Source organism: Guyanagaster necrorhizus (assembly GCF_019112545.1).
Source record: "Guyanagaster necrorhizus MCA 3950 unplaced genomic scaffold BT62scaffold_76, whole genome shotgun sequence".
NCBI lineage: Eukaryota > Fungi > Basidiomycota > Agaricomycetes > Agaricales > Physalacriaceae > Guyanagaster > Guyanagaster necrorhizus.
In genome coordinates this window covers 72,464-98,712 of record NW_025064955.1, presented here as the reverse complement: position 1 = coordinate 98,712, position 26,249 = coordinate 72,464, and the positions used below count along the sequence as shown (strand labels likewise).

The following is a 26,249-nucleotide window of genomic DNA, read 5'->3' as shown; positions in this document are numbered from 1 at the left end:
GCCTAGAAGACTAAGTCGGAGGTAGAATGCCAGTGTTGGTGGCTGGAAGTATTCTTATTGGTGTAGGGCGAGAGGGTAAGGCAAGGCTTCATTTTAAAGGTTCATAGATCGAAGTTCAGTTTATAGTCTTCCGATAGATTATTTCGCCTATGCAGCTCTCTTTCCTTCTCTTCATCGCGATGTGCGCGAATATATCACGGATGCTCTATTTGAACATAGTTTTAAATACGGTGCATCCTTGCTGACGCGTTCTTCCAACATGTGGTTTTCTTTGCATCACAAACCCTTACTATATCAGAACCTTCAAGGATCAGCATCTACTGGTGGAATAAGATGACATAGAAAAGAATGGGACTGTATTGATGCAAGGTACGGACGAAAGATGCTACTCAGTTCCGTCGTAATATGCTCTTCCATTAAAGAACTCCAGTCCATATAGAGGCAGAAGCCGGGGATGAACGTTGACGTGAAGTGGTTCCTCATTTCAAATCTCTCATCGGGTCCTTATCATGTGTATATCGAGGAAGAAAAAGGAAAAGGCATGTGCTTGGCGAGAGGTTCCTTCTCCCTAAACGAGCGGGGACGTGCTCGATGTCATCAACGATCAGTGAGTCAAGTCATTCGATGGTGGTCAGTGAACGTGCGCTAGCAACTTGTCTAGCGAACGCATGCTCAGCCATAGAGCGCGTCTTCTTTCCCAACGCAATATAATGGCGTTGTCCACCCCTTTCGCTCTCGATCCTCACCACGTTTTGCAACCAATGATCCATTTTCGAAGAAGATCGATCGTGACGTTCCAGACTGTATGGTTACCTCCTAGGGATAAACTCGCACCTTTGAAGGACGAAGGGTTCGTGAAGGCAGATCGAGCGGAGCAGTGTTTCGTACTCAATGACAGCAAAGACGATGACCTGTTCTTTAAATTGGGTTTGATGAAGAGAGATAGCACATTCCAAAGCTACGAAGAAAAAGTAGAGGTTAACGTCTAAGATGCTAGAAATATGGCCTTCGCGCTGATATAACACTCGATACATGTTTCACTGATTCTATATTGCTGTTCTGAAGTGATACCCGCCCCTCCTAGATCCTCTTCTGCCTACTGTTTTTAATCCCCTTTGATGTATATCATTTTTATCGTTATTTACTCTTATTATTGCCCTCCGAGTCTCATGGGTTTCTATCCAATTAAATTCTGTGTGCCTCCTTTGAAACAAAACTATTGTATGGACCACAATCCATTTGTTAGTCATGTCTTTACATCCTGCCATTGTTCTCCGGCTCGATCATTGGAACTTGTCGAGGGCTATATTAAGGTCCGCAGTTGACGCCAGATTGAAGGATTTATATGATCCACATACCTGGTTGATCTCATTTCTGCGTCCTTTTGCTGCCTCGAGACACTGGATCAGAATGCGAACGATCTCTTTCATGCCTTTCTTCCGATTTTTCTCATCCTCTGGCAAGATTTGAAGCTACGAATGATTGATGGGATTAGCAAGGGATGCTTGCAATGAAAATATAAACAGGTATGAATAACATACGCAGCTGATTTGAAACATAATGAAGAGTGAGTGAAAGACCGAAATGAGAATCAAGACAAAAATGTGGTGGTACAGAAGAAGAGTCGTGTCGGAAGCGATATGAGATCGGCTACGTAGATCAAGCACCCTCCCTTTGTGACCGCTATCTTTACCTATTGCCTCCCCATCGCTGGACTTAGCACTCTTTATGAACTCGTATTTTGCTCGAAGATTGTGGAAAATGGCTACGAAGGTTGTGGATTTACGACGCTGGGAGTTGAGGTGGCGGAGGTCCAGAAGAACCGGAATAGAAGATAAGGGCGAAGAAGAGTGCTGGCTGAGAGCGGCATAGCATTGTTTCTTAGTTCCCATTCCTCTCAGAGCTGTGATAGTGCCCGCACCGGGTCAGAAGGCTAAAAATAGGACTCCACGCACAAGTCGTCAGACTAACATATTGTGGTCAGGTCCCGCTTCTCCTTGCCTACCGCCCGCACAAATTGCCACGCGAAACACCACCTCTGTCAACGGAGGTTCTCGATCATCCTCTAAATACTCCCACTCACCTATCCTTCCCAACTGTATCTGCATTGTCTTTATTATCTGTATGTTCACTGGCGTGACTACCTCTAATTCCGGTCTCCAAGGTTAAAGGCGTTACTGCATCCAGCTTAGGATCGGGCAGACTTGCATCCGCTTGGCGAAGCCTGCACTATGTGTAACAGTAGTCGCACATGCACACTAAGACGAATAATCCCAGGAAAGCTGATGACGAGGGTCAGAAAACCACCTCGTCGGCTGTAAAATAAATAAAGACGTACCGGCAAGGGCAATGTCGACTATTTGACGGCCAGAGAATTTTCCATTGTGTCCGCCATTTTCATTGTCTGGTATAATGATGGTCTGAATCGAGTTTCACTGGCATATATGCGTGTCTGAGTTTCAGTGTGACTAGTACAAGGGATGGACCGCATCAAGAAACAGGTAAATTTCATTTTTGAAGACGCTGCTGGATGTCTTAGTGCTCTATTCGGTGGCGTCGCCTTGATTTTGTCGTTATCGTCAACGCCAGCCCAGGTTAATGTCCGAGACTGTGATGATGAGAGGAGGTAGAAGAAGTTTAGGGTCTAGCCGCCGGCATCCTTGTTGATCTCCCACCATCGCTATCACAATACTGCCTACTTGCGAGCCAAATCGAAGTGTCATATAGCGGGTTCAGGAATATTTTTTTTAGCCCAAAAGGTCTCTGTTCCTTGGAGTCATGCACCATAGTAGTGTTACTTCAGCATGTTTCATGAAGAAAAAGGTCTCGGTGCCGTCTTTTCAGAATCCTCCTAAAACGATCCGATCATCGTAATTTAGAGCCCCTCCATAGCAGTCCCTTCTGAGTCATATCCTCAATATCGAGAGTTATCCAGTACCATGCCGCCGTCCATGCTCATACCCACTATCCAAGAACTAGTAAGTCGTACCCAATGTATGATGCAGGCGAAGAGTTAATATGGATAGCATACACTCCATCGATGATGCTATGTCTCACCGTGTGGCAGGTGGTGTCGGGGACGTCAGAGCGATGGTATAGAACTTTGGTTTGTCTCGACGACGGCGATATTAAGCCCGTGACGGTGTCTACGGCCATCCTCGAGGCTCTTAACCAAGAATATCATGACCTATGCAATGTGAATGCCGTCGTCATGCGATATCTAATCATTGGCTTATACACGCTTATATAGTCAATGCAGATAAGCCGCGAAGATAATTCGATGCTGATAACATTTCTGCACGAGCTCGGAGTGGTGATAGGTTTATGCATTCACATTTTCTTCACGCATGCAGCTTTTGACTGTTCTACTTTGCTTTCAGGTTAAGAGCATATTACAGATTAGGGACACCGTTTAATGTGGAGTCTGGCGTCTCTAGCAGGATGACTTTGATTTACTTTCTCGTTTTGAATACGGTACTAATTCGTTTGGGTCTGTGAATTCACCGATCATGTTCCATGTTTCGACTGAGATTCTTTGATCTAGGTTGTCTTTTGCATATATCATATGAAAGACCAGGAAATGAGACATCTCACTTGCAAAGTATTTAGGCCAAGGTACCGGCGAACTTCGTACCTTGGTACCATCGCCATCTTCTACTGAAACCCTGGTCGTCTCTCGGGTAGGCATATCTTACCTCGTTTCCAACATCATTCTCAACTCGCCTGATTCCTTAACTGACAGACTATTCCTAGCCGTTATCGAGGGTAAACAAAACGTTCACAAGGAACATGACTAGAGCCGAGGTATGTATCGGACGCATTCAAGCCGACGTACCTCCTCTAACTTGCTATTAGAAAAAATCTTCCTCTTCTTCTGGCCTTGAGCTGGCGCGCCATATCACCGACGGGGACCTCCTTCCACTCCTTCGTGGAGGCTTCTCGTCTCTGGACCTGGACTCCACCACCATCAGTTCCATCCATACCCAAGTCGCATGTCTGGATATCGAAGTGCAATCTTGTCAAAACGAAATCGCTTCGATCCAATCTTCTCTACAACGTATTCAAGAGAAGTACGATCATACCGTGACAGATCTCTCTCATAAGAAATCCCTATTATCCCCTATCCGACGCGTACTACCTGATGTCCTGCTGCACATATTCAATTTGGCAGCTGAAGATAGTGAGATCTGCATCTCATCGCCTCCGTTCATCCTTCGTAGCGTATGCTACACGTGGAGGGTCCTTGTCCTGTCGTCGCCATCCCTTTGGTCTAAGGTGAACATCAATTTAACTAAATACTTGGGGGAGACGAGTGAATCATACAACTCGAAGAATCGTCTCCTCCTCCGCACCGCCTTCTCTCTGTCGAGAAATTGTCCCCTCAGGATGTCAATTCGGGTCGTGGGCACCTCCCCAGAGGCATGGGCGTTAATGATAAATTACATCGCTCCTACATCTCAACGATGGAAATCCCTTTCTCTCCGTGTCTATGATTCGGCAAGCATCTTTGGCCTTTCGAACATCTCGGGACGCCTCCCAATGCTAGAAAGCTTGGATTTGAACCTGTACAACTCTCATCCACGAAATTATTTTCATGCGGCGCTTTCCCGGATTTTCCGCTCCGTTCCTTTACTACGCTCCGTTAAAATAGCTGGCAACATCTTTGCCGAATTATCGCTTCCTCTTCATCAACTAACGACCATCGATTTCAAACCTGAGCGATGCCGGACTTCTGAAAAATCCCTGTTCTATGGTTGTATTGCGCAAGGGACGGAACTGGAATCGTTCACCTTCCAAAGGGCCTATGAGGGTCCTTCGGACATGGGCAAATTTTCGGGACCACTACCGGAAATAACACATCCAAATATCCGACAGCTTTCACTGGGATACGATATTCCCCCAGATCTGAAGTATTGTGCCTTTCCAGCACTGGAGGATCTGACTCTTTTTGCTTGTCATAAAAAACTGCATTCAGGACTCATTCATACTGTACATGAACTTGGAATGATCTCCGAATTGCTGAAGCGCTCCAAACCTCGTCTTCGATTCTTCGCCGTGTACAGGCCTCTTGCTTTACCAGTTTTCAATGACATCGCCATGGGGACGTTTACGTCTCTCACAGATCTCGTCATTGCCGTAAACGAGGAAACGTCAACTGAAATAGTGCAAATATTGGCAGAGCCCTCTTTCGTTCCATGTCTTCAGCGATTGTCCCTGCATATCTGCTTTACAGCAAGATCATTATTCGAAGATGATTCCCTATATGGTATGGCCATATCCAGACACAAATGTGGACTGAAATCGCTGGTCTTGTCGGTTCCAGACACCGAAGCTTTGAGGACCTACCACTTTCCGGATAATTCTGACTGGAAGAGGCGGTTGTTGCAGATATATAAACTGAAAGAAGCTGGATTGGGAGTGATCTTCTCATTGAATAAAGCAGACTTTTTTGATGAAGAAGATGCATCTAATGAGCTTGCAAATTGGCTGAATGTTTGGACTATTCTGGATCGTTTCGCCTAATTGTATGACTTGTAAATTTACTTGCTGGTTGTATTCTTATGCCCTGAATTTGATTAAATGAAAAATCGATCCGTAGAATGTAATTTATGGCGAGCGACGATTATCATGCATGTTACGCTATAGGATAGTTGTGATTCTGTGCTTCCCGACCGGGGGTTTACTTGGGCTATTCATTACATAAAGGAACGGTATAAGTGGAATCACCAAATGGTAGAGGTAATCAGACATGATTTTGTCATACAAGGGACAATGGACATACTTTGGAATTTGGCTTATAGCCCTTCTCAAATTGCAGTTCATGGCGCAGTTTATCTTTTAGTTTATTTGATGGCATGATGGCCGTAAAGGCAATTCCCTTCAGCACAATCTGAGCAGAGCTTGAACTGAGGTCTTCGAAATCGAGAATCCAGGTTCAGACAAGTTGTAGCCCTCATGGCTTGTGATGGCTCGACCCAGCGATACTGCTGCCACTTCCATCAGGCTCAGATATGGCCTATGTACATGATCTTCAGTCACTGGAAATTCTGCTGCTCTCTGATACTGAGGATGAAACTGAGGAACTGGTTGCTCTAGCTATAGCCCAACTAGCCATGGGTGAAGCCTGTGCGCAGCATTGTGATAAATATGGGCTGAAAGGACTCTAGGAATGAGCTAAATCTAAGGACTTCTATGATATTTTGGTTCATTTCTCTGATATATAGTTCAAGACATGGTTAAGATGTGTCTTGTGATGTTTTCCATTCTCTCAATGCTATAATCTGCTTCAGAATGGACCATAATGCCTTTGAGCACCTGTATGATCTCATCTGGAATGATCCTGTCTTTTTAAGTACTGGTATATATCATCAGCTCTCTCTGAAGTACCAATTTGCAACATTTTTGATATAGCATGACTCAGAGTCAACAGTCAAGAATGTGAGCATTCTTTTGATATCCAAGGGGAGCATTTGCATGCATTATGTCTCTCAAGCTTTTTGATGCATACAGAAGTATCACTTAGCATAACCTGAAGCATTACACAGAGAATTTCTATCAGATAGGATAGAGGCTTAGGACTTCTCTGACTGTCTGAGCTCTGGGGACAGGAGCTATATTCATCTAATGGATCATCCAACAAAGAATGAATATGCATATTGGTGTCACAAGGAGTTCTATACAGTGCATAATCATATTCTTACATTTTCTGTCTTTTTTCTAACTTCTTGTCAGCTCATCATACAAGCAACTATTGACTATCACACTATCTTTACATTGTATGACTTTGGATGGTCTGGCTCAGTACAAGATCACTGGATCTTTTGCAATTCCCATCTTTGGCAGCATTATGATGATTATTTTCAGCAGCATAAGTATATTCTCATTGTGAAGGATGGGTATTCACATTACAGATACACTATTTACTGAGTTTGGCTGGGCAGACTATCTGCTCACTCAGTTCTTCATATGACTGTTCACAAACTATGACTTAGCTCAAGCTGCAGACCAAAAACAGTGGAATAAGTGACTTTCTTCCTTATACATGTTTGTGGAGCATACTTTCAGCTGATTGAAATGGTGAATCCCAATTCTTTACTGTTCTCTTAGTCAGAAGCTGCAGAACCACTGTAGGCTTATTGAGTCTCTTATTATACATAATATATTGGAAAAATATGGTGATGATCCTGAGACTATCAGAGGATTCAAAAGCAAGGAGGACAATAATTTGATAGACATTGTGGGTGAAGCACTCCTCTTTTTTTGCTTAGCCTTTGGCTTCTCATCAATTTATCCATCATTATTATCACTAACATCATGATCTTCATTTGTACCATCTTCTCCAGTGTGGTCCTCCTACTCTTTGCAGGCCTTGTACTTGTTTCAGACTTTATTAAGCATATAATTGCATATCTGGATTTGCATAACTCTCTAAAACATCTTGTGAGATCTTTTTATATGTGTGAATATAGCTACATATAGTATGAATGTGTTGTACTGATTATAATCTAATAGGTGTTCTGCTTGATTCACTAGTCTTCTCAATTCTTCTCAGTAATCAACCATCAAATTGTGAGAAGCTTATCAGCATCAGATAGACCTTTTGCTCTTTCTTTTTGGTCTGTCTCAACCTTTGCAATGATATTGGCTTGCTTAAGGTCTGCTATTATATTCTGCTCTTTAGAGAGTGCATTGACTTGATCATCTGAACCTCTATTCTGGCAGTGGTTAGTTTCTGAACTAGTGATAAGTCTGAACTTCTATAGTAAAAACAAATAGACACTTATAAGAGTCCAGTTTTAACAACTTCAGAAATCTAAACTTCAGTTTTGTGAGTGAGCTTTCAGTTTACTTCTGTATAATTCCTTCAACACTGTTACGATTTTTCCATTATTTTCCTCTTTAACCCCTATCTGTGCTGAGTCACGGCACTAAAGACAAGCGTCTAGGATCATGGGAAAAGGCTTAGTCAGCACAACTAGCCAAATCCACCATTGTCTTCCGACGAGGAGACAACGCTTGACAACGCACAACGAACCTTTTATATACGATAACGATGCCCTAGGACAATGGGCACAAAGGATGCGACAATGCACAATAAGTAGTCGTATATATTTAGACACTATCCAGTAGTATTTAAGTAAGACAGCTCTCGCTGGTAACCCCCAGCTTCGAGCTAAAGTTTATACATACCATTCTACCTCAAGTCTATATCTGACCTTGTGTTACATCACACGGATATACAACAGTGAACTCAGGTGATTCCTCGAAGTGCGAAGGAACACCTGCTTATCACGTGTATCTGTCCACGTGACACCTGGGCCTAACAATTAGCTCGAAGCTTCCTCATTCCCTTTCTCAAGCCCAATTGTGCTGAGAAACCGAATGCCTCCAGTAACAACCATGGACCTGAATCACAACTTCTTCGAGCTTATCGCTTCCATCATCAGAACTTTACTTGGACTTCTAGCCATCATCACCCTTTGCCGAGGACGACAATCAGTAGCAGCTTAGATAGTCAGGCACTATCAGGCATTCCAGCATATTCAACACATCCTACACAACGTAACCCCTGACCTACCCTTCCATGACATCCCCTCCTCCATCAGAACGTCCTTCTTCCCACAAGGGGGACCCGTACCAGAAACCGGGAATAACGACTCGGATTCGGGGAGCCTTCACGAGGAAGAAGGACTCCAACACCCCCCTCGACGAAGCAGCGGAAACCACCACCCTGCTCTCACAGGGTTCCGGAACCCATGGACGATGAACGTCGCTCAGGAGCCCGCAGAGGTCTCCAACTACGTCACTCCCGCAGACTCCCCCGAGCATTCCGCCTCCCCAATTCCCTCAGGGATTGGAAACCGTGCTCGGGACTCCCTTGATGCCGCTCGGATGGCTGCAAGACCCCACGAGAGCCCCGACTCCCCCCAGAACCCCCCCGAGACCCCCACCGAGCCCGACTCCATCTCCAGCCGGTCCATCAGTAGGCTGGGGATCGAGAACCCGCACGGGAGGACTATCCACCCCGACTACGCAAACGCAGAAATTGCCATTTCCGCAGCAGGAGATCCTTACCAACATCTCCATGTGGGAAGCGAGCCAGAGGTCGGGACTGCCAGCAAAAGGGGAAGAGCTGCGCGGGACAGAATCATACACTGAATTTTCCCAGACTGGGATCTTGCGACCCCCTTCAATTACGACGAAGCAGTATGGCAGCAGGATCAGAACCGAGCAAACGAGGCTAGGTGAACTCAGGAAGAGCTCCCCAACTACGTATGAGAAGAGGCCCGAGAGCAATACGAGGCTGCAGAGTATGACAGACAAGAAAGAGCACAGAGAAGAAGGGAGGAAGCTGAGTGGCTGGGATCGGCCTCCCCCAGTGGGTACGGACTCCGCAGTGACGCAGGGACTCCCTTCGTTGAGCCTGACTCAGACGACGACCCATGGACAGGACCTGCCAGCGTTGTCAGCTGGAACGAGGCCATCAGACGAGGGAGGGCAGGGAGGCCCTGACCTGTCGACCTCGAGTACCCCGCCCATACTGACACCATCTCCTTGGACGCCGACTCCGTTCTCGGAGCCTATGGGCTCCGAGTACCCGACAATGCCCACGTCTCCGACAGGGCTCTCCAGCGATTCTTGGGCAGTAGAGTTGCTTGACAGTTCCTTAATCCTGAGTTCCAGCAACACTTCAGCCACTATAGCCGAGAACTGGAGGAGACGCGAGTGTGCGGAGGGATGCGCTATAGCCGACTCAGGAGTCCTCCCATCGCCTGAGTCAGCAGCTGAGAGGACGCCGGGCCCAGTACCCAAGTCAATGGAAGGGTCACTGACGACCCTTTGTCCAGTCGTACCGTCCATCTACGACCAGCCCATCCGTTCCCTCCTCGAGGAAGAGGACAGCGGGGACGAGGGTGACGAGGAGGACATGGACAGTGATGACCTATATCAACAACAGATGGAACGAGCAGGAGAAGACACCGACGAAGAAGCGTTAAGAGAGGAGATGGAAAGAGCAAGGAACAAGGAATATCAAGAGTTGTACAGACAGGGGAGAGACTTTTTATGGCAAGACGCGCGCTGGCAAGCGATGTCATTAGGACTGGAATATCGGTACGCAGAAAAAACTGAAAAAGAAAAAATTCTACAGTATGCCGCGACAGAATATGCATGGAAGGAATATGGCCGGCGGCATCCGGAAGACCCGCTCGTGCCGATACCCCCGTATCAATCCACCATCAAACCAAGAACACCGGCACCAATGCTGCGCACCCCCCCCGTACCACCAAAACGAGCCGTCTATATCGCCCCTTCAATCCAAAGCCGGGCCGATGTTAGTCCGTCAACCCGGAGCACTGCCTCCTGACTTATTCGAACCAGAACTCGGCCGGCATGGCGGCCCACTAAGGTTCAAAATCCCTGGACTGGCACCGGAAGCCGACTCCTTGGAGGGCAACCGCCCCCGGATCAGGCAGAATCAAGTGGAAAGGATCCTGTTCGGGATGATCCTAAAGCGGTTCGCCTCAGATTCACAGTGCGCGATGGGGTCATCATCCGCATGGTCGAACCAAAAGGAAGCCCGGTCGCCAACGACAACTCGCTGCACTCCTTCCCTGGACCTCCCTCAGAATGGAGGCAACCACCATTCGACGGGTGGCCCAACCCAATGGGTCCGCTTCCCCATAATGCTAACGTCCTACAATGTCACCCTGATCTTCTTCGAAAACCCCGCCCCTTCAAAGGGGCCTCGGACGACATCGACCGATTCCTGGTAGACTGCGAACAATACTTCGAAGTCTATATTGGGTATATCGGGACAGACATGAACAAAGTCGCGTTCGCTACCTCGTACCTGGAAGATAAGGCCAAAACATGGTGGATTCTGATCTCCCCGAACTTCCGATCCACCACTAGGGAGCATTACCGATATCCCTCGTGGCCGGTCTTCAAACGGATGCTAAACAACAAATTCATTGATCCCGCGGTCCAAGAAGTGCACAAGCAGAAGATCAAGGAGTACAAGATGGGAGATAAGGCGGCAACAGATTACTTCGATGAACTGGAACAACTTGCCAAACTTGCGGGGATCAGGGAAGACACCGCAAACGATGGGAGAATGGTAGAGGCACTCAAATGAGGGGTCTCCTCCTCGTACCTCACGATGATTTCAGCCATGGGCATCAAAATGCTGATGCTGGTGGGATACGACAAATGGAAAGAACGAATCATCGAGATGTACAAGGAGCGACAAAGGCAGAAAGCGGAGGCGACGACGCTGCAGGAATACTCCAAAAAGCCAGCCCCGCCAACCCCGAACAAGTCGGGGCAAACTGCCGGAAAAACTTCGGGCTCCTCAACGGCCACCACTTCATCGTACGGCACGCAGAAGACCGGGACCGGCACAACCTATACGGGGACCGGAAAGCCGATGGACATCGATCGCATGAAGAAGGAAGGGAAATGTTTCAATTGCAGACAGAAGGGGCACATGGCAAAGGACTGCTCGAAGAAGAAAAGAACCCGAGAAGACATACGGGCACAGATCGCTGAGCTTCAAAAGGAAGAAGAGGACCTTGGAAAGGAAACCAAGGTCGAGGAGGTAAAAGACGGGGCCAGCCAGTGAGCGATTCCACCGGACTGGCCAAAGAACTTAATGGTGTGTCAGTAATAGCCGCTAGTCGGACTAATAGTACCCCTGTAGTTACAACTATGAAGCCTACTATGCATTTGAATATACCCCAGTCATTCACAAAACACACCATTGAATCGCAAGAAAAAACTCAAACGCCCACGGGCCGAACAGGGATAGAGAATCCCACCACGTGGCTCAAACCATTCGATACCGAGTGGACATGGAGGGCCATCAAGGATGCCAGGGATGAGGCAGCGGCGAAAGCCGTACTCTGAAACTGGATCCATAGGACACGAGGCGAAGAAGTGGTAGACGAGCTAGTTGAAAAAATCAGGAAGGCCAAGCGCTGTCAAGTCCTCGAATGGTTAGACGAACTCCGCAGGCCAAAAAAATACATCCTGTGAACAAAGACCCCCGGGCGAGATCTAACTGTAAAAGGACAAATCGAAACGCTAACCTCCCGAGCCACATATCAAATGACCGCCTTGATCGACAGCGGCTGTACTGGGAGCTCAATCAATCGCACTTTCGTCGACAAGCATCAGCTTCCAACCAGGGCAACCGCGGCCCCAATACCAGTGTATAATGCCGATGGGACAAAAAACCAGGCCGGTTCCATCATGGAATTCATTGAACTCAGATTAACCATCGGAGATCACTCTGAACGAATTGACTTGGCGGTAACGGATCTTGGGATGAAAGAGCTCTTTCTCAGCCATGACTGGCTGATCTGCCACAATCCACTAATCAACTGGAAGACTGGTCGGATCACCTTCGCCAGGTGCAGATGCAGGAAGATCCCATTTGAACTGCCAGATGAAGACCCGGAAGATCGATGGGACGAAGAGATGGAAGAAGGGGAGACCATACTCGCGGTGGACCTCCAGAATGAGATCCACATACGAGCCCTTCACCATGCAAACGACCTAGCCGCTAGGGCAAATCAAAGAAAGAGCGAGAAGACGTTCGAAGAAATGGTACCCGAATGGGCACGAGACTACAAAGACCTCTTCGAGAAAGAAAGCTTTGACGAATTACCCGCTCCAAAGCCCTGGGATCACGCAATCGAGCTAGTCCCTAATGCCAACGCCAACTTAGATTGTAAAACCTACCCACTTGGCCATCACGAGCAACAGGAGCTTGACAAGTTCCTAGATGAAAACCTGTCAAGCGGCCGAATCCACCCTTCGAAATCCCCCATGGCTTCTCCTTTCTTCTTCGTCAAAAAGAAGGATGGGAAACTGCGACCGGTCCAGGACTACCGAAAGCTCAACGAGATGACCATGAAGAATCGATACCCATTACCCCTGATCTCGGAGCTGATGGATAAACTCTGAGGTGCCAAATACTACACAAAACTCGACGTGCGGTGGGGGTATAATAACATCCGTATCAAAGAAGGGGACGAATGGAAGGCCGCATTCCGTACCAATCGGGGACTATTTGAGCCAACAGTCATGTTCTTTGGGCTCACAAACTCCCCCACTACCTTCCAATGGATGATGAACGACATCTTTAAAGACCTCATCTCCACCGGGAAGGTAACAATTTATCTCGACGACATCTTAATCATGTCCAAAACAAGAGAGGAGCACCGGAGTCTAGTACAAAAGGTACTGTCCCTGATGAGGAAGCACAAGCTCTTTCTCAAAGCAGAGAAGTGCGAATTCGAGGTACTAGAAACAGAATACCTTGGAGTAATCATCAGCGAGGGAAGCATCCGAATGGACCCGGTAAAAGTAGCCGGAGTCACCAAATGGCCCGAACCCAGCAAGAAGAAGGAGTTACAATCCTTCCTTGGATTTACAAACTTCTACCGACGATTCATTCGCGATTACAGTAAAATCGTTTGCCCAATGACGCAATTAACAGGCAATGCTCCTTGGGGATGGGGAACCTCTCAGCAAACCGCCTTTAATGATCTAAAACGATGCTTGGTGGAAGATGTTATATTGGCCATCCCGACTCAGGAAGGAAAATTTAGGGTAGAGGCCAACTCAAGTGAGGGGGCGATAGGAGCCGTACTCTCTCAGGAACAGGCTGGGAAGTGGCGACCCGTAGCCTTCCTCTCAAAAGCCTTAACCACTACGGAACGAAACTATGAAATCTACGACAAAGAATTGCTCGCCATCATGCTTGCCCTAGAAGAATGGTGACATTATCTTATCGGGGCCGAGGAAATATTCGAAGTCTGGACAGACCACCAAAATCTACGGTATTTCCGACAACCACAGAAGCTCAATCGCCGGCAAGCCCGCTGGGTGACAGAACTCAGCCAATACCAATACACCCTACATCACAAGGCAGGAACGGCAAACAAGAAGGCCGACCTATTGAGCCGGCGATCAGACCACGATCAGGGCGCAGCAGACAACGAAGGTGTGATATTGTTAAGGCCGGAACATTTCCGAGCCATGATAATGCCAACGGAGGAAGAAATACATGAACAAATCAAGAGTGCGACACGAGACAATCACAAGTGGGACCAACAAGTGGCCCCCTCACTCAACCATGAACGGGGAATGACAAAAGAAGGAGGCTTAATTCGCTACGACAGACGCATCTACATTCCTTGAGACCAACAACTTTGCGGCGAGATCATCGCCACCTGCCATGACCATGGAACGGCAGGACACTCGGGCATCGCCAAGACCAAAGAACTCGTTTTACGAGAATATTGGTGGCCCAAAATGGGAAACGATATAACGGCATACATAAAAGCTTGCGAAGTCTGTCAACGAGGAAAATCGTCCACCCAAGCCCGAGCAGCACCACTACACCCTAACGAGGTACCTTCCACTCCGTGGACACATATTTCGGTCGATATGATCACTGGTCTACCTGAATGCAATGGGTATGATGCAATCCTTGTCATTGTGGACCACTTCTCCAAGGCAATCATCCCTATATCGTGTTCCACAGAACTAAATTCTGAAGGATGGGCCAAAATCCTGTGGGACGAAGTGTATGCCAAATACGGGATGCCACAAGTCATCATCTCAGACAGGGGTCCCCAATTCGTCTCGAAATTCATTACCGACCTATACCGCATCCTAAACATCAAACAGAACGCATCCACTGCCTATCACCCTCAAACAGACGGGCAAACAGAATGCGTTAACCAGGAAATCGAAAAGTACTTGCGACTTTTCATCAATTACCGCCAAGATGATTGGACCGAATGGCTTGCCTTAGCAGCTTTTCAACATAACAACCGCGTACATTCCACAACGGGGAAGACCCCATTCTTCGTAAACCATGGCCGCCACCCATACATCACTCACATGAATCGGCTCCGGACAACGACACCTGCATCATCTGACTTCATGGCTGACATGGAAAAAATCCACAATGAAACAAAGGCAGCACTGGAAAAAGCGGCGTCGACAATGAAAAAGAATTATGACAAACATTGACGGTCGAGCCACGTATACCAACCAAATGACAAAGTTTGGTTGGATACAACAAATCTTCACCTACCATGTCCAAAGAAGAAGCTCGACGACAAGCAGATGGGGCCTTTCGCCGTCATCAAAGCCGTCGGACCAGGCACATACAAATTACGCCTACCACACACTTGGAAAATCCACAATGTATTCAATGAAACACTATTAACTCCCTATATCGCACCAGCCTTCCCTAACCAGGAACGGCCACCTCCCCCACCACCGGACTTGATCGACGACGAAGAACACTTCAAAATTGATCAGGTCCTAAACCACAAACTCCGAAAGGTCAAAGCAAAAGGGGGAGGAATGACAACAACAATTGATTACCTGGTCAGCTGGAAGGGATACGGCCCGGAGTCTAATCAGTGGGTCAACGAAAAATATATGAATGCAGAGACGGCCATACACGAATATGAACTATCCCTTAATTGAGCCATCAGGATGATGGTCTTAATGAGGGGGTAATGTTATGATTTTTCCATTATTTTCCTCTTTAACCCCTATCTGTGCTGAGTCACAGCGCTAAAGACAAGCGTCTAGGATCATGGGAAAAGGCTTAGTCAGCACAACTAGCCAAATCCACCATTGTCTTCCAACGAGGAGACAACGCTTGACGATGCACAATGAACCTTTTATGTACGATAACGATGCCCTAGGACAATGGGCACAAAGGATGCGACAATGCACAATAAGTAGTCGTATATATTTAGACACTATCCAGTAGTATTTAAGTAAGACAGCTCTCGCTGGTAACCCCCAGCTTCGAGCTAAAGTTTATACATACCATTCTACCTTGAGTCTATATCTGACCTTGTGTTACATCGCACGGATATACAACAGTGAACTCAGGTGATTCCTTGAAGTGCGAAGGAACACCTGCTTATCACGTGTATCTGTCCACATGATGCCTGGGCCTAACAAACACAAGTTATACATTGCAACTTTTCCAGTCTGCAATATAGTACTCTTGATTGACTACTACAATCCAGACTTGAACAGTCAGAAGGGATCTTGGTTATCAAGACAGGAAAAGCAATTAGTATTGCTCAGCTATCAAAACCCTTCTATGAATATGGGAGAAGCTGAAGGTGGCTAGTAGAAAATTACTCTGATAACAGTTATATGATCTGTGATATACTGCTGAGATGGATCAAATCCTGTCACATATTTTGATACTTTTTTGTCTACAAATCCAAGTAAAGAAATACAGTGCCAAAGACAGCATATTTTTAGTCTGTATTTGGAAATGTATATTAACATATGAAATACATACCAAAATACCATCTGGATTTAGCAACTGAGCATTTGGTGTACAAAGACCAATCAAAATCCTGTAGCATTTCAATCTGTTAATGAGACTAGACTTTTATAATAAGGACAAACAGAAACTTGTTAGACTCTAGTTTTAATAAAAACCTTAGCAATCTAGGCTTTACTTTTGTGAGTGGGTTTTGGTGTAATTCAATGCAATCTTCAATGTCTGAGAAAAGTAAATTTGAACAAGTCTCCCACATGTAAAGATCTCTCACAGTACCATGCATTTCAAACTGTGGCAAGCTGGTTTTAATCTATATTGCAATCAAAACTTCTATGTCAGAATCTTCTCAAAAGTAGAAAACTGTCTAACATGTAGTCAAGAGAGAATATAGGATGATATAAAGAAATGTCATTCACAATGTGCAAGTGTCATAGGGCAGATATCTATCACTTATATTCAACCTCAATCAGCATTGTGCTATACAGAATGCATGAGAAACAGCTGCTTTGAATGGTTACTCTGGACAAATGGGTATTTAATATATATACAGGAACTAGCAATATTCTGATTAATGTCCTACTCAAAAATTGAAACAGGGACTGGTACAACTACTGAAAAATCTTCTGAAAACATCCATGTGATGCTCTTCTACATTGATGTAGTTCATCTAATATACATGTCTCTTAAGTGCTAAAGTTATAGCTGGGCCACACCATAATTTCTGAGACTTAAGAGAGCCAGTGATGCTTACAATAGTATTGTTTGCAGAATTCAGATCTTCAATGAAAAGCTGCTTTTGGTTCTTATAGTGCTAAAGCTCAAAAGGTAGATCACTCCATCATTCACTGACCCTTCAACAGGTGAGCTCATCTAAGAGAAAAAAGTTGTTGAGCTGTGGCATATAGTCTAATGACACACTCTGTGAATGTCCAGGTATGTGATTTTGTGAATTATAATAATACATTAACTGTATCACAGTCTACTATGCATGCAATATTCTTTATTGCATGCATAGTAGACTGTGATACAGTTAATGTATTATTATAATTCACAAAATCACATACCTGGACATTCACAGAGTGTGTCACCAGTGTGATGCCATCAATTCTATATCATAATCAGAATATAAAAGTAACTTTTATAGTAGCAGAGCCTAACATATTTATTTTGAGTTTGAGAATACAAGGATGAGCTGAAGACATATGGTGTTGCTGAAACAGAAGACCTTGAATACTGCAATTCTCTTCATCATAGTATACTATTTCCCCAAATCTTTAGATAATGATCTAAAATTTCATGTTGGAGATGTGAGGCCTCAATCTAATGCTATTGCTAGGACTGGATTCAACATTTTGCAGCAGCTTATTGGTAGAAAAATATTGAATGTTATGCACTGCTAGGCATTTCTGAGAGCATTAGAGTTGGCTGCACTGATATACAGCAGCAGGTCTGCAAGTGAGGTCTATTGTTTTATAGCAGTGATAGAAGACTCACAAAGGCATAATTTCCTGATGTGTGGTGATCTAGTGGTACAGTCAATAAGATGTGAATGATAATGCCAGGAATGTTGAGATTTAAAAAAGGTAGTTCAAATGTGAAATCATCAAAATGTATTATAAAAGAGTGTTTAACATTTAATGTTGAAAATGAATATGGGACTGTGAATTTATATAGGCTGACAAATAGTAGTGCAACTTATTTAAAGCAACAACAAACTCAAACTTAATGTCTTGAAGACTAAATAAGTGTGTATGTGAAATCTTGACACTTTTTTTTGTCATTGCTTTTAAGTGCTATTCACAAAATTCTAGTGACAAGCATTGAATCACAGCTTCATACTTTATATAGTATATCATAGCAGTGATAGAAGATATCATGTGGCCATAGAATCACAAAGTCAATCATTTCTATTTAGTGACTTTTGTATGTTAACCAGAACCACAATGGCAATAGCTGATAATAGCTTCTTTCCCTTGTTGAATGATAATAGGACACTCTATATCTTACAATAAATCAATCATGCCTCACTGCTACAGCAATAACTTATGAATCAGGCACATAGCAGCTCACTGAGAGAATGTTACTCACAGATAAGCTTATCAAGGCAAGAATCATTTTCATTCCACTGCTGAGTCTGATAATATAATGGTAGGATATCACCCTGAAGACAATGTATATACTAATGTTCATCATTCATAAAACTGATGATGATGTGCTCATTCTCTATATGAATACAGAGTGTGTAGAGGCTTTAAAGGAAGTCAGATTTCAAATCAGAGAGATTGTGAATAAGGTTGGAGATATATTATATCATCTTTATGAAGGATTGATGCATGAAGTGGATCCATCTAAGGAAGTGGACAATTTGAAGAAATGGTTGAAGAGGAATATACTGATCATCCAGTCCTCTGAGTGATTCAAATAAGAGGAACATATATAGCTGAAGATAGATAGCATTGTAGAAATAGCAAAGTCAATAAATAGAGAATCTTATAAAGAAGAGAAAACCAAACAATAGCATCAACCACTCGAAAAAAAACAACCAGTGTCTAAAGATAGAGAAGATTTAACTCACCTAGAGAAATGATCCTGAACTTATCAGTTTTAGTGAACATCACAGAATGATATAGTGATATTTTATTGCCTTAAATTGACCTATTTGTTTCAGCTAGATCTCATATTTAGTCTAAATTTGTCACAAATAATATATGCCTCAGAGTCTCTGAATTAAAAGCTTATATGGAGAGAAGAGAATTAGTCATATAGAGTCTTGAAGGACAGAATTTGATTTTGAAATTTCTAAATAGCCAGAATAGTTTTTATGCATAGAATAGTCCTGAGTATGATTCATGTTTCATATTATATAAAGGCAGGATGTAAATTGTACTGGATGGTACATCAACTCAGAGAGAAACCAAAGCTATAGAAGAGAACACTGACAAGATATCAAATCATGAAGTATAAAATGGAAATATCAGCAAGAGCCAAACATTTGAGCCAAAGAATAATAGTAGCAGTGAATTTGTGAAATCTTAAATATTCCTCAATGAGAGAGAGACAAGTTATTGTCACTACTGAGACCACTATAATAGCAATTAGACTATGCAGTACTCTGAAACAAAGATATGAAGTATTTTACCTAAAAGAAGAATGACATGATAGAAAAAACCCAAAGATGAGGTTTGATTATGTGATGAGTCAAATTCATCAGCAGAAAAATAGGTGGACTCAGGAACCCCAAAATGATTTCAACTGAACTGCATGAACACCAGCAGTTGTGGATTTTACCTGCCAGACTGAAGGTTTGCCACAGAGGTGAGATTTTGATCTTGACTAGACTGAGGGTAATATCCATGTTCACACAATTGAGGACTCTCTGGAGAACACTGTTTACAATATGCCTGACAATGATAAGGAATGTCATCATACAGCTATAGTCACTGTTGACCTTTGTTTTAATTTGTTTATATACAACAGTGAGTATATTCTTTACTCTTTGGCTTAGCTGTTCTCTAACTTCTTTATATTTCTTATATATATGCAAAATACAATGCTACTCTTATTAACACTGTCTGGCAAGGTCTCATGGATATAAAGTCAGTTATCAGCTGGTGATTAAATATTAAAATGCTTCTCATATGGACAGAAGTTGCATATTCTGCTTTATGTTCAGATTTCAATAATGTGATGTCCATGAAGGAAGGTCAATAAGATAGATCAAATAGAATAGAAGTTAAGTGAAAAGATGCTCTGTGTATTCTTCATTGATAATCCTTAACTGTGAAAATAGCTAATGAGATTTTATTCAGTAACTTTACTAATAACTTTATACTTACTCTCTATTACATTCTCCTAGATCAAGTAGCCTAGAACTGTTTGCCATTGAGGATCTGACATTGGTGTGAGCTCCAGTCTTTTATTGCTGCCAGATGCACTGACTCCAAGATTGACCATCATATCTAGGACTGCAGTAGCAGAGTAATCCTCATAATGTCTCTATTATGAATATTTACTTTTGAAGATCCACAAATGTTCTCTGAGGTGCCTGCCATCCAGTCCCTCATTGGAGGTGATCCAGAGATAGAATGGGAGAATATTTTGAGCAGTCTAAAATTGTAAAAGATTAACATGCAATAATCATCCTGAGATCTTTTTAACCAGTCTGAAGCTGAGGATACACTAGAAGTATGCTTATATCAATGTCAATGCTGAAAGCATTATGCAGAAAAACAGGGATGAAATTCTTGTGAAGAAATACAACATCACAAAGTGATATGCTGGATGAAATTTAATGTATTTTTACTCACAAATATATATAAAATATGTAAAGTTTTGTTAAATAGTTTTTTCACTGAGAAAATTACAGAAAATATTTTGAGACTTAAAATATTTTATGCAAAATTTATAAAATACAGTGAAAAGTTATAGATATGTATATTATTTTTTCTGCAAAAATACTTAAATTTTAGTACAGTGATAAAGAGACTAAAAATAGTTTTAACACTGTTATGATTTTTTCTATTTTCTTTCCTTTTTCCCTTTGGAATTAACCCCTATCTTTGCTTAGTCAGAGTGCTTAGGCCAGTGCTTAGGACCATGGGAATGCTTAGCTCAGCAATCAAGTCAGTCATCATCTTATTGCACTGCTGTATGCTGTGAAGGGAGAGACAATACTCTTTTGTCCTTGAACTGCAGCACAGCAGTAACAGCATAACAGCAGGACAATGGCTTTTGTGGAGAGCTTGGTAACCACAGTGGTAACAGCTCTACAGCAGACAATATCTTTTTATGAACACTTATTAATAGCCAGATAACAGAACAGTATTTAAGTAGCATAGCTCTTGCTGTAATACCCCAGCTTCGAGCTAAAGTTTATTCTCTACCATTTTATCTCAAGCGACTTGCAAATGCCTTGACCACACACCTCTGTTAACACATTAGTGAACTCAGTCAGTCTAACCCAAAGTGCAAGGTTCTGAACTGTTTATCACATGTTAATAGTCATGTGGAGTTTGGGCTTAACAAACACTAAGTGAATTTAAGTGTCAAATGAAAAAATTGGCCTTATTATATGAGCAAAGAAGGGCAAAAATATTCATACTAAATCAGTGTCTTTCTGAAATACAGTTTCAGCAATGAAGCATCAGTTTTGAGCTTATTGCCAAACCCTCTCTGCCATTGATGGGATGATATCAAAGTATGAGTAGATGTGAGTTTGCATCTAGCAGAAGATAAAAAGAAATATATTATAGTCTCTGAGTTGGAATCATGTGTTGTGGTTTGCTTTATAGTCACAAAAAAAGGAGGATTCAGCATTATTGTAATCTGAGATAAAAATTCTTCCTCTGCAGCTATCTGTACAGTATAATAAGTGTTGGTATAATGTATAGATGAATATCAGTGTGCCTCTACTTATGTGATATCAGATGTGGATGCCTGTTGAAAACAGTGCTAATTAATTCTCTTGAGCATTATAGCATATCATATGATCTCAATTTGGTATACCATTAATAGGGGCAAAGAGAATATCTCACTGCTATAATATAGGAGCTCTGTACAATGCTACAAAGTTGCACTGTTAATTGGTGTCAGATACTGGTTTAATCTTAACAAAATAATTATTTCTGTCAGTCTTGAGAATAGAAATATAACAGTTTGATTTGATACTTACCAATAAACAGGCAAGCTGACATTGAGAAAAGAAAAGTATCTCACTGATACTGCTTAGATTTCAGAGAAGGTTGAGATGAGAAAGGATCAGCAGAGGCTAAAAATATAACTTTGATAGTAAGTGGTAGATAGTATTTTGTGATTTTAATAGTGTCTAAGAGAAACTATTATTGCTGATATCACCAACATTATCAATCACCATGTCTCTGCAGAACATTTTGATGCTCTATAGTGATAGATGCAAGAGAGTGTGTCTATAAGACTTTCTCAGCATGTTTTGGTGAATTATAGATGATCAGAGCATATCAGCTGATGACAGGCCAGAAAAATTCAAACACTATATTGCAGCAGACACTGATGCTATAGAATAGTATGCTGAGCTGAAAAAAGAGAAGAAAGAGAAGTAGAAGAAATTTAGCACAGCATTTGATATATGATAGCTATTGATATTGGCAACAGTAAAAACCCAGGAGAAGAAAGTGGAACTGATCACATATATGCTGAGAGAGAAGGATTTAGTAGTGAAAAAGATGTTGGAAGGTGTGAAGATATGGTCTCATGACTTGTGGTTGAGAGAGGTGTCACATTTAGCAAAGAGGGCAGGTGTTGCAGGCAGCAAGACATATATTGCTGTTGTGTAAAAAGATCTTCCAGCAATCATCTGTGACAATATTGAAACATCACTTATAGACTGGCAGGACTTTACACTGAAGGTATGTAAGATGCCAGTAGTGGAGATCACTGACTATATTGAGAGAAAGAAGCAAGACAAGGAGAGGCTGGTGAAAACAGAGAGAGAGATCACAGAGTTGTAAAGTGCATTAATATATTATAAACAAGAATCACTCTGCACTGTGCTCAGCAATCAGCTAGCACACATTAGTTTCAGTACACTGACATCTCCATCATCTGCTCCATATCATTATGGTTGCTCAGGATCTGGACCAGAAAATGCTCTATCTGCCAACCCCTGATGTGGGATTCCTGAAGCGACAACTCAACAAGTCATCTGACTGCACAGTGATATCAATGACTACTCCAAGAAACTCAATGATAAAGCAAGTGTAGCTACATACTTAGAGCAGAAGAGAGACTGAAGTATGCATCACCCTGATAGATGGATTGTCTATTCAACACTATATTCAGTCCACCTATTGCCAGCATTCACTTGCACAGGAGAATGTTTCAGCTGTGGAATGAACAGTCATTCTATTTGTGACTGTTCAGTACAACTTGGTGATATGTCACTTGTGATCAATTCAAAGAAGAATATTTGGCATTAACTATGCTGCAAGACACTAGAAGTGTATCAGAGGGATACAGTGAAGGAGGTGCAACTTGTCAAGCTTGAAGGTGAAGATGAGAACCAGAAAAATAAGAATGGACTGCATGTTTAACTGATATCTGAAGTACAGCCCTGTCTCCAGAATGTAGGATAAAAATTTGTGAGATCTCTGCAGATGTCAGATTGGCTTATAGAGATGTGTCATCAGACTCCAAATACTCTCCTGTAAATATTGATGTAATATCTTTGATCTTTATACTGCAGGAGTGTGAGGGAAAGGCAATGGAATGCATAAGACAAGACCATTTGTGCAACTGATCATGCTTGAAAGGCCACAAGAGGAGGTTGTAAAGATACCAGCAGCTGTTGATAATGGCACTCTTGCAGGGATAATATGTACAGCAAAGTATGATGAAGTAATATATAGATTAGGGACATTGCATCCATCTTTCAAAAGGTTTTGTATAGTGTATGGGACTCTTGTGTGGTCAAAGAGGTTCATGAGAGAGGATGATGATATTTGGTCTAGCAAAAGCAAAGATCATGTTTAAGATGTTTGCAAGTAGCAGGATTGAAGCTTCTTGTTTGGCAAGCCATTACTTGCACAGTTTCAGGCTATATATGACTATGTAGATGACATGATCAGTATCCTTAGACTAAATAGTTATATGAAGTTGGAGAATCAGACTGATGATTCCAGATGATGGAGAGTGAGTAAGAACTAAGCCTCAGAAGAGCCAGAGGTGACATGTGCAAACTCAATGAGAGATTTGCACTTCCTCTTGAGAAAAGTTTAGCCCAGCATATCTATAGAGGATTTATATCATACTGATATTTTGCTGAATGAAGGTACTGAGAGTTCTGCAGTTGGAGATTTAGACAACATAACCAGTAGAGAAGTAGCTATAGCAGAAGGCAGTAGGACTGACATTAGTGGTGAAGTTAGTGAAGAGATCAATGTTAGAGAAAGTGTTGCAGTCAATTTAGACAGGTATGTAAACTCACTAGGACTTGCTATCCCCTTTGAAGAAAGTTTACTGCCACAAGAAGGATCTCCAAGATATGCCAGATACTGATGATCATGTAAGGTCTGCAATGTGAACAGAAGATGCTAAGCCATGGCTGAAATTCATAGCACTTACTGCTATGACAAAAGTTGATGTGAAGTTAGACTGTCATATCCACATAGAGAGTACTGAGGAGGGAGAGAGCATACAGGAGTGCCTGAATGAACTGCTTACTAGTGAAAATGAGCATGGGCTAGTGCAGAGAGACTCAGTGAGAGATTTATCTTCTCTTTCAAAGGGAGTATTCCACATAAACCCTAATAATGAGTCACTGGCAGCTGATACCAACTGCATAGAGTGGCTAGAGCCTGCAGCCAATTGCTTCAGCATAGAGGAGGATGACACCACCAAGACCAAGAATGTCCAGTCAGAGATTGATCTGTATGTGGATAAGATCTTGTTCACATGAGAGACAGATGCATACAATGCATGCTATGTCAAAGTCATTCTCAGAGAGATCATGATTGGTGATGACTTGACTAGAGACCAGCAGAGAGAGATTATGGACTTTATGACAGAGTTTGCAGACTACTTCATCTTGTCAATGAATGAGGTTTAATCAGTGTCTGATGTCATGCACAAGATAGACATACTAAAAGACCACATCTTCAATACCAAGATTCAGCAATGGCCACTGACATCCATGCAGGAGATATAGTACAACAGAGTCATCAATAAGATACTGGAGTTAAATATTATTGCTCCAATCCATCTCAAGGATGTGAAGTGTGTCTCTCTAACTACCCTCACTTAGAAAGTGCATCAGAGTGGCAATGCCCTATCACTTGATAAGCTCAAACATCACATAAACAACTAGTGTTTCACTTAGGTTTTTCTCATCACATGATATACCTGATAGATTAGTGCTAAAAGAAGCAGATGCCACTCTTCTGATGACCACACCATCTTGGCATGTCTACCACAACTTCTGAGAGCTGAATAGAATGATGAAAGTAGCATTGATGCCCCAGAGGGATATTTAGTTCAAGCAAGGCCTGCTGTCAGGTCATAGATAGATCACAGTATTTGATTTTGCAAAAGGTTTCTATGTATGTGAGACTGATAAATCTATATGCTCATATCTGTATTTCTATGCTGAGAGCCATGGTCTCTTTACATATCTTAAAATGCTATTTAGCATGACTGGATGTTCAGCCACTTTTTGTTAGGCTCAAGTGACATGTGACTATTAACATGTGATAAACAGATGCTGTATCATGTTTATACAATCACATCTGAGTTCACTTTGTGTGTCATATAGTGGTATATTCCAAGGTCAAGACAAGTTGACTTGAGTAAAAATAGTAGAATAGAGGATAGTTCAAGACTGGGGATACATGGCATTGACTATGCTACTTATATACCATTCATCTCATAGTTAATTATAGTGCTACCAATTGTGTCTGTCTACAGTGTAGTATTTGTTGCTCTGTGTTATCATAACTACTCATAAAGAGGGAATTGTCTTATTGTTGCAGATGTCACTACATGTCAGGAGACAATAGTCTTGTGCTGACTAAGGTGGTCTCACAGTCCTAAATGCTTGGTTAGACACTGTGACTAAGCATAAATAGGGGTAAAAAGAAAGAAAAGATGAAAAATCATAACACTTTTGCTAACACAACCAGGAGCTCACTGGATGATTTGGTGAGATCCACAGTGCAGCTCTTTGTCAATGATAGTGGTTTGACTGGATCAGACTTTGTAAAGAAGATGGCAGACCTTCAAATAGTGTTCATGCATATTTGAGAGAAGAGGTTGTCACTCTCTGCAAGAAAGACACTATTCTTCATGATGGAGGCAACATTTGCTGGTGGAAGGGTTGGTCCTCAGAGTATCCAACCTGATCTCATAAAGTTAATGGCAATTGTAGATTGGGAGAAGCTAA

General features: G+C 42.8%; 6 protein-coding genes across 6 annotated transcripts; 5 read left to right on the top strand and 1 right to left on the bottom strand.

Moving 5' to 3' along the window:
- Positions 1-454: 454 nt before the first annotated feature.
- On the top strand, positions 455-989 carry BT62DRAFT_1014056 (uncharacterized protein; the record flags this gene model as incomplete). The annotated part of the gene is made up of 2 exons (XM_043178152.1): positions 455-630; positions 677-989. 2 exons carry the CDS (start codon positions 455-457, stop codon positions 987-989), a joined length of 489 nt encoding a protein of 162 aa, XP_043032873.1.
- Positions 990-1,246: 257 nt separating this feature from the next.
- On the bottom strand, positions 1,247-2,723 carry BT62DRAFT_1014055 (uncharacterized protein; the record flags this gene model as incomplete). Its single annotated transcript, XM_043178151.1, has 10 exons — positions 1,247-1,303; positions 1,359-1,472; positions 1,542-1,903; positions 1,956-1,966; positions 2,006-2,038; positions 2,084-2,229; positions 2,260-2,282; positions 2,339-2,404; positions 2,476-2,644; positions 2,700-2,723. 10 exons carry the CDS (start codon positions 2,721-2,723, stop codon positions 1,247-1,249), a joined length of 1,005 nt encoding a protein of 334 aa, XP_043032872.1.
- A 216-nt stretch (positions 2,724-2,939) lies between these two features.
- BT62DRAFT_924767 (uncharacterized protein) lies at positions 2,940-5,523 on the top strand (the record flags this gene model as incomplete). The annotated part of the gene is made up of 6 exons (XM_043184655.1): positions 2,940-2,978; positions 3,068-3,196; positions 3,251-3,320; positions 3,610-3,680; positions 3,754-3,804; positions 3,856-5,523. 6 exons carry the CDS (start codon positions 2,940-2,942, stop codon positions 5,521-5,523), a joined length of 2,028 nt encoding a protein of 675 aa, XP_043032871.1.
- A 1,056-nt stretch (positions 5,524-6,579) lies between these two features.
- On the top strand, positions 6,580-6,927 carry BT62DRAFT_913855 (uncharacterized protein; the record flags this gene model as incomplete). Its single annotated transcript, XM_043183898.1, has 1 exon — positions 6,580-6,927. A coding segment is annotated over one exon (348 nt), but the record flags the coding sequence as incomplete, so codon positions are not given.
- Positions 6,928-7,129: 202 nt separating this feature from the next.
- On the top strand, positions 7,130-7,318 carry BT62DRAFT_913857 (uncharacterized protein; the record flags this gene model as incomplete). The annotated part of the gene is made up of 1 exon (XM_043183899.1): positions 7,130-7,318. A coding segment is annotated over one exon (189 nt), but the record flags the coding sequence as incomplete, so codon positions are not given.
- A 17,320-nt stretch (positions 7,319-24,638) lies between these two features.
- BT62DRAFT_834150 (uncharacterized protein) lies at positions 24,639-24,920 on the top strand (the record flags this gene model as incomplete). The annotated part of the gene is made up of 2 exons (XM_043182419.1): positions 24,639-24,722; positions 24,774-24,920. Coding segments are annotated over 2 exons (231 nt in total), but the record flags the coding sequence as incomplete, so codon positions are not given.
- Between the last annotated feature and the right edge of the window lie 1,329 nt (positions 24,921-26,249).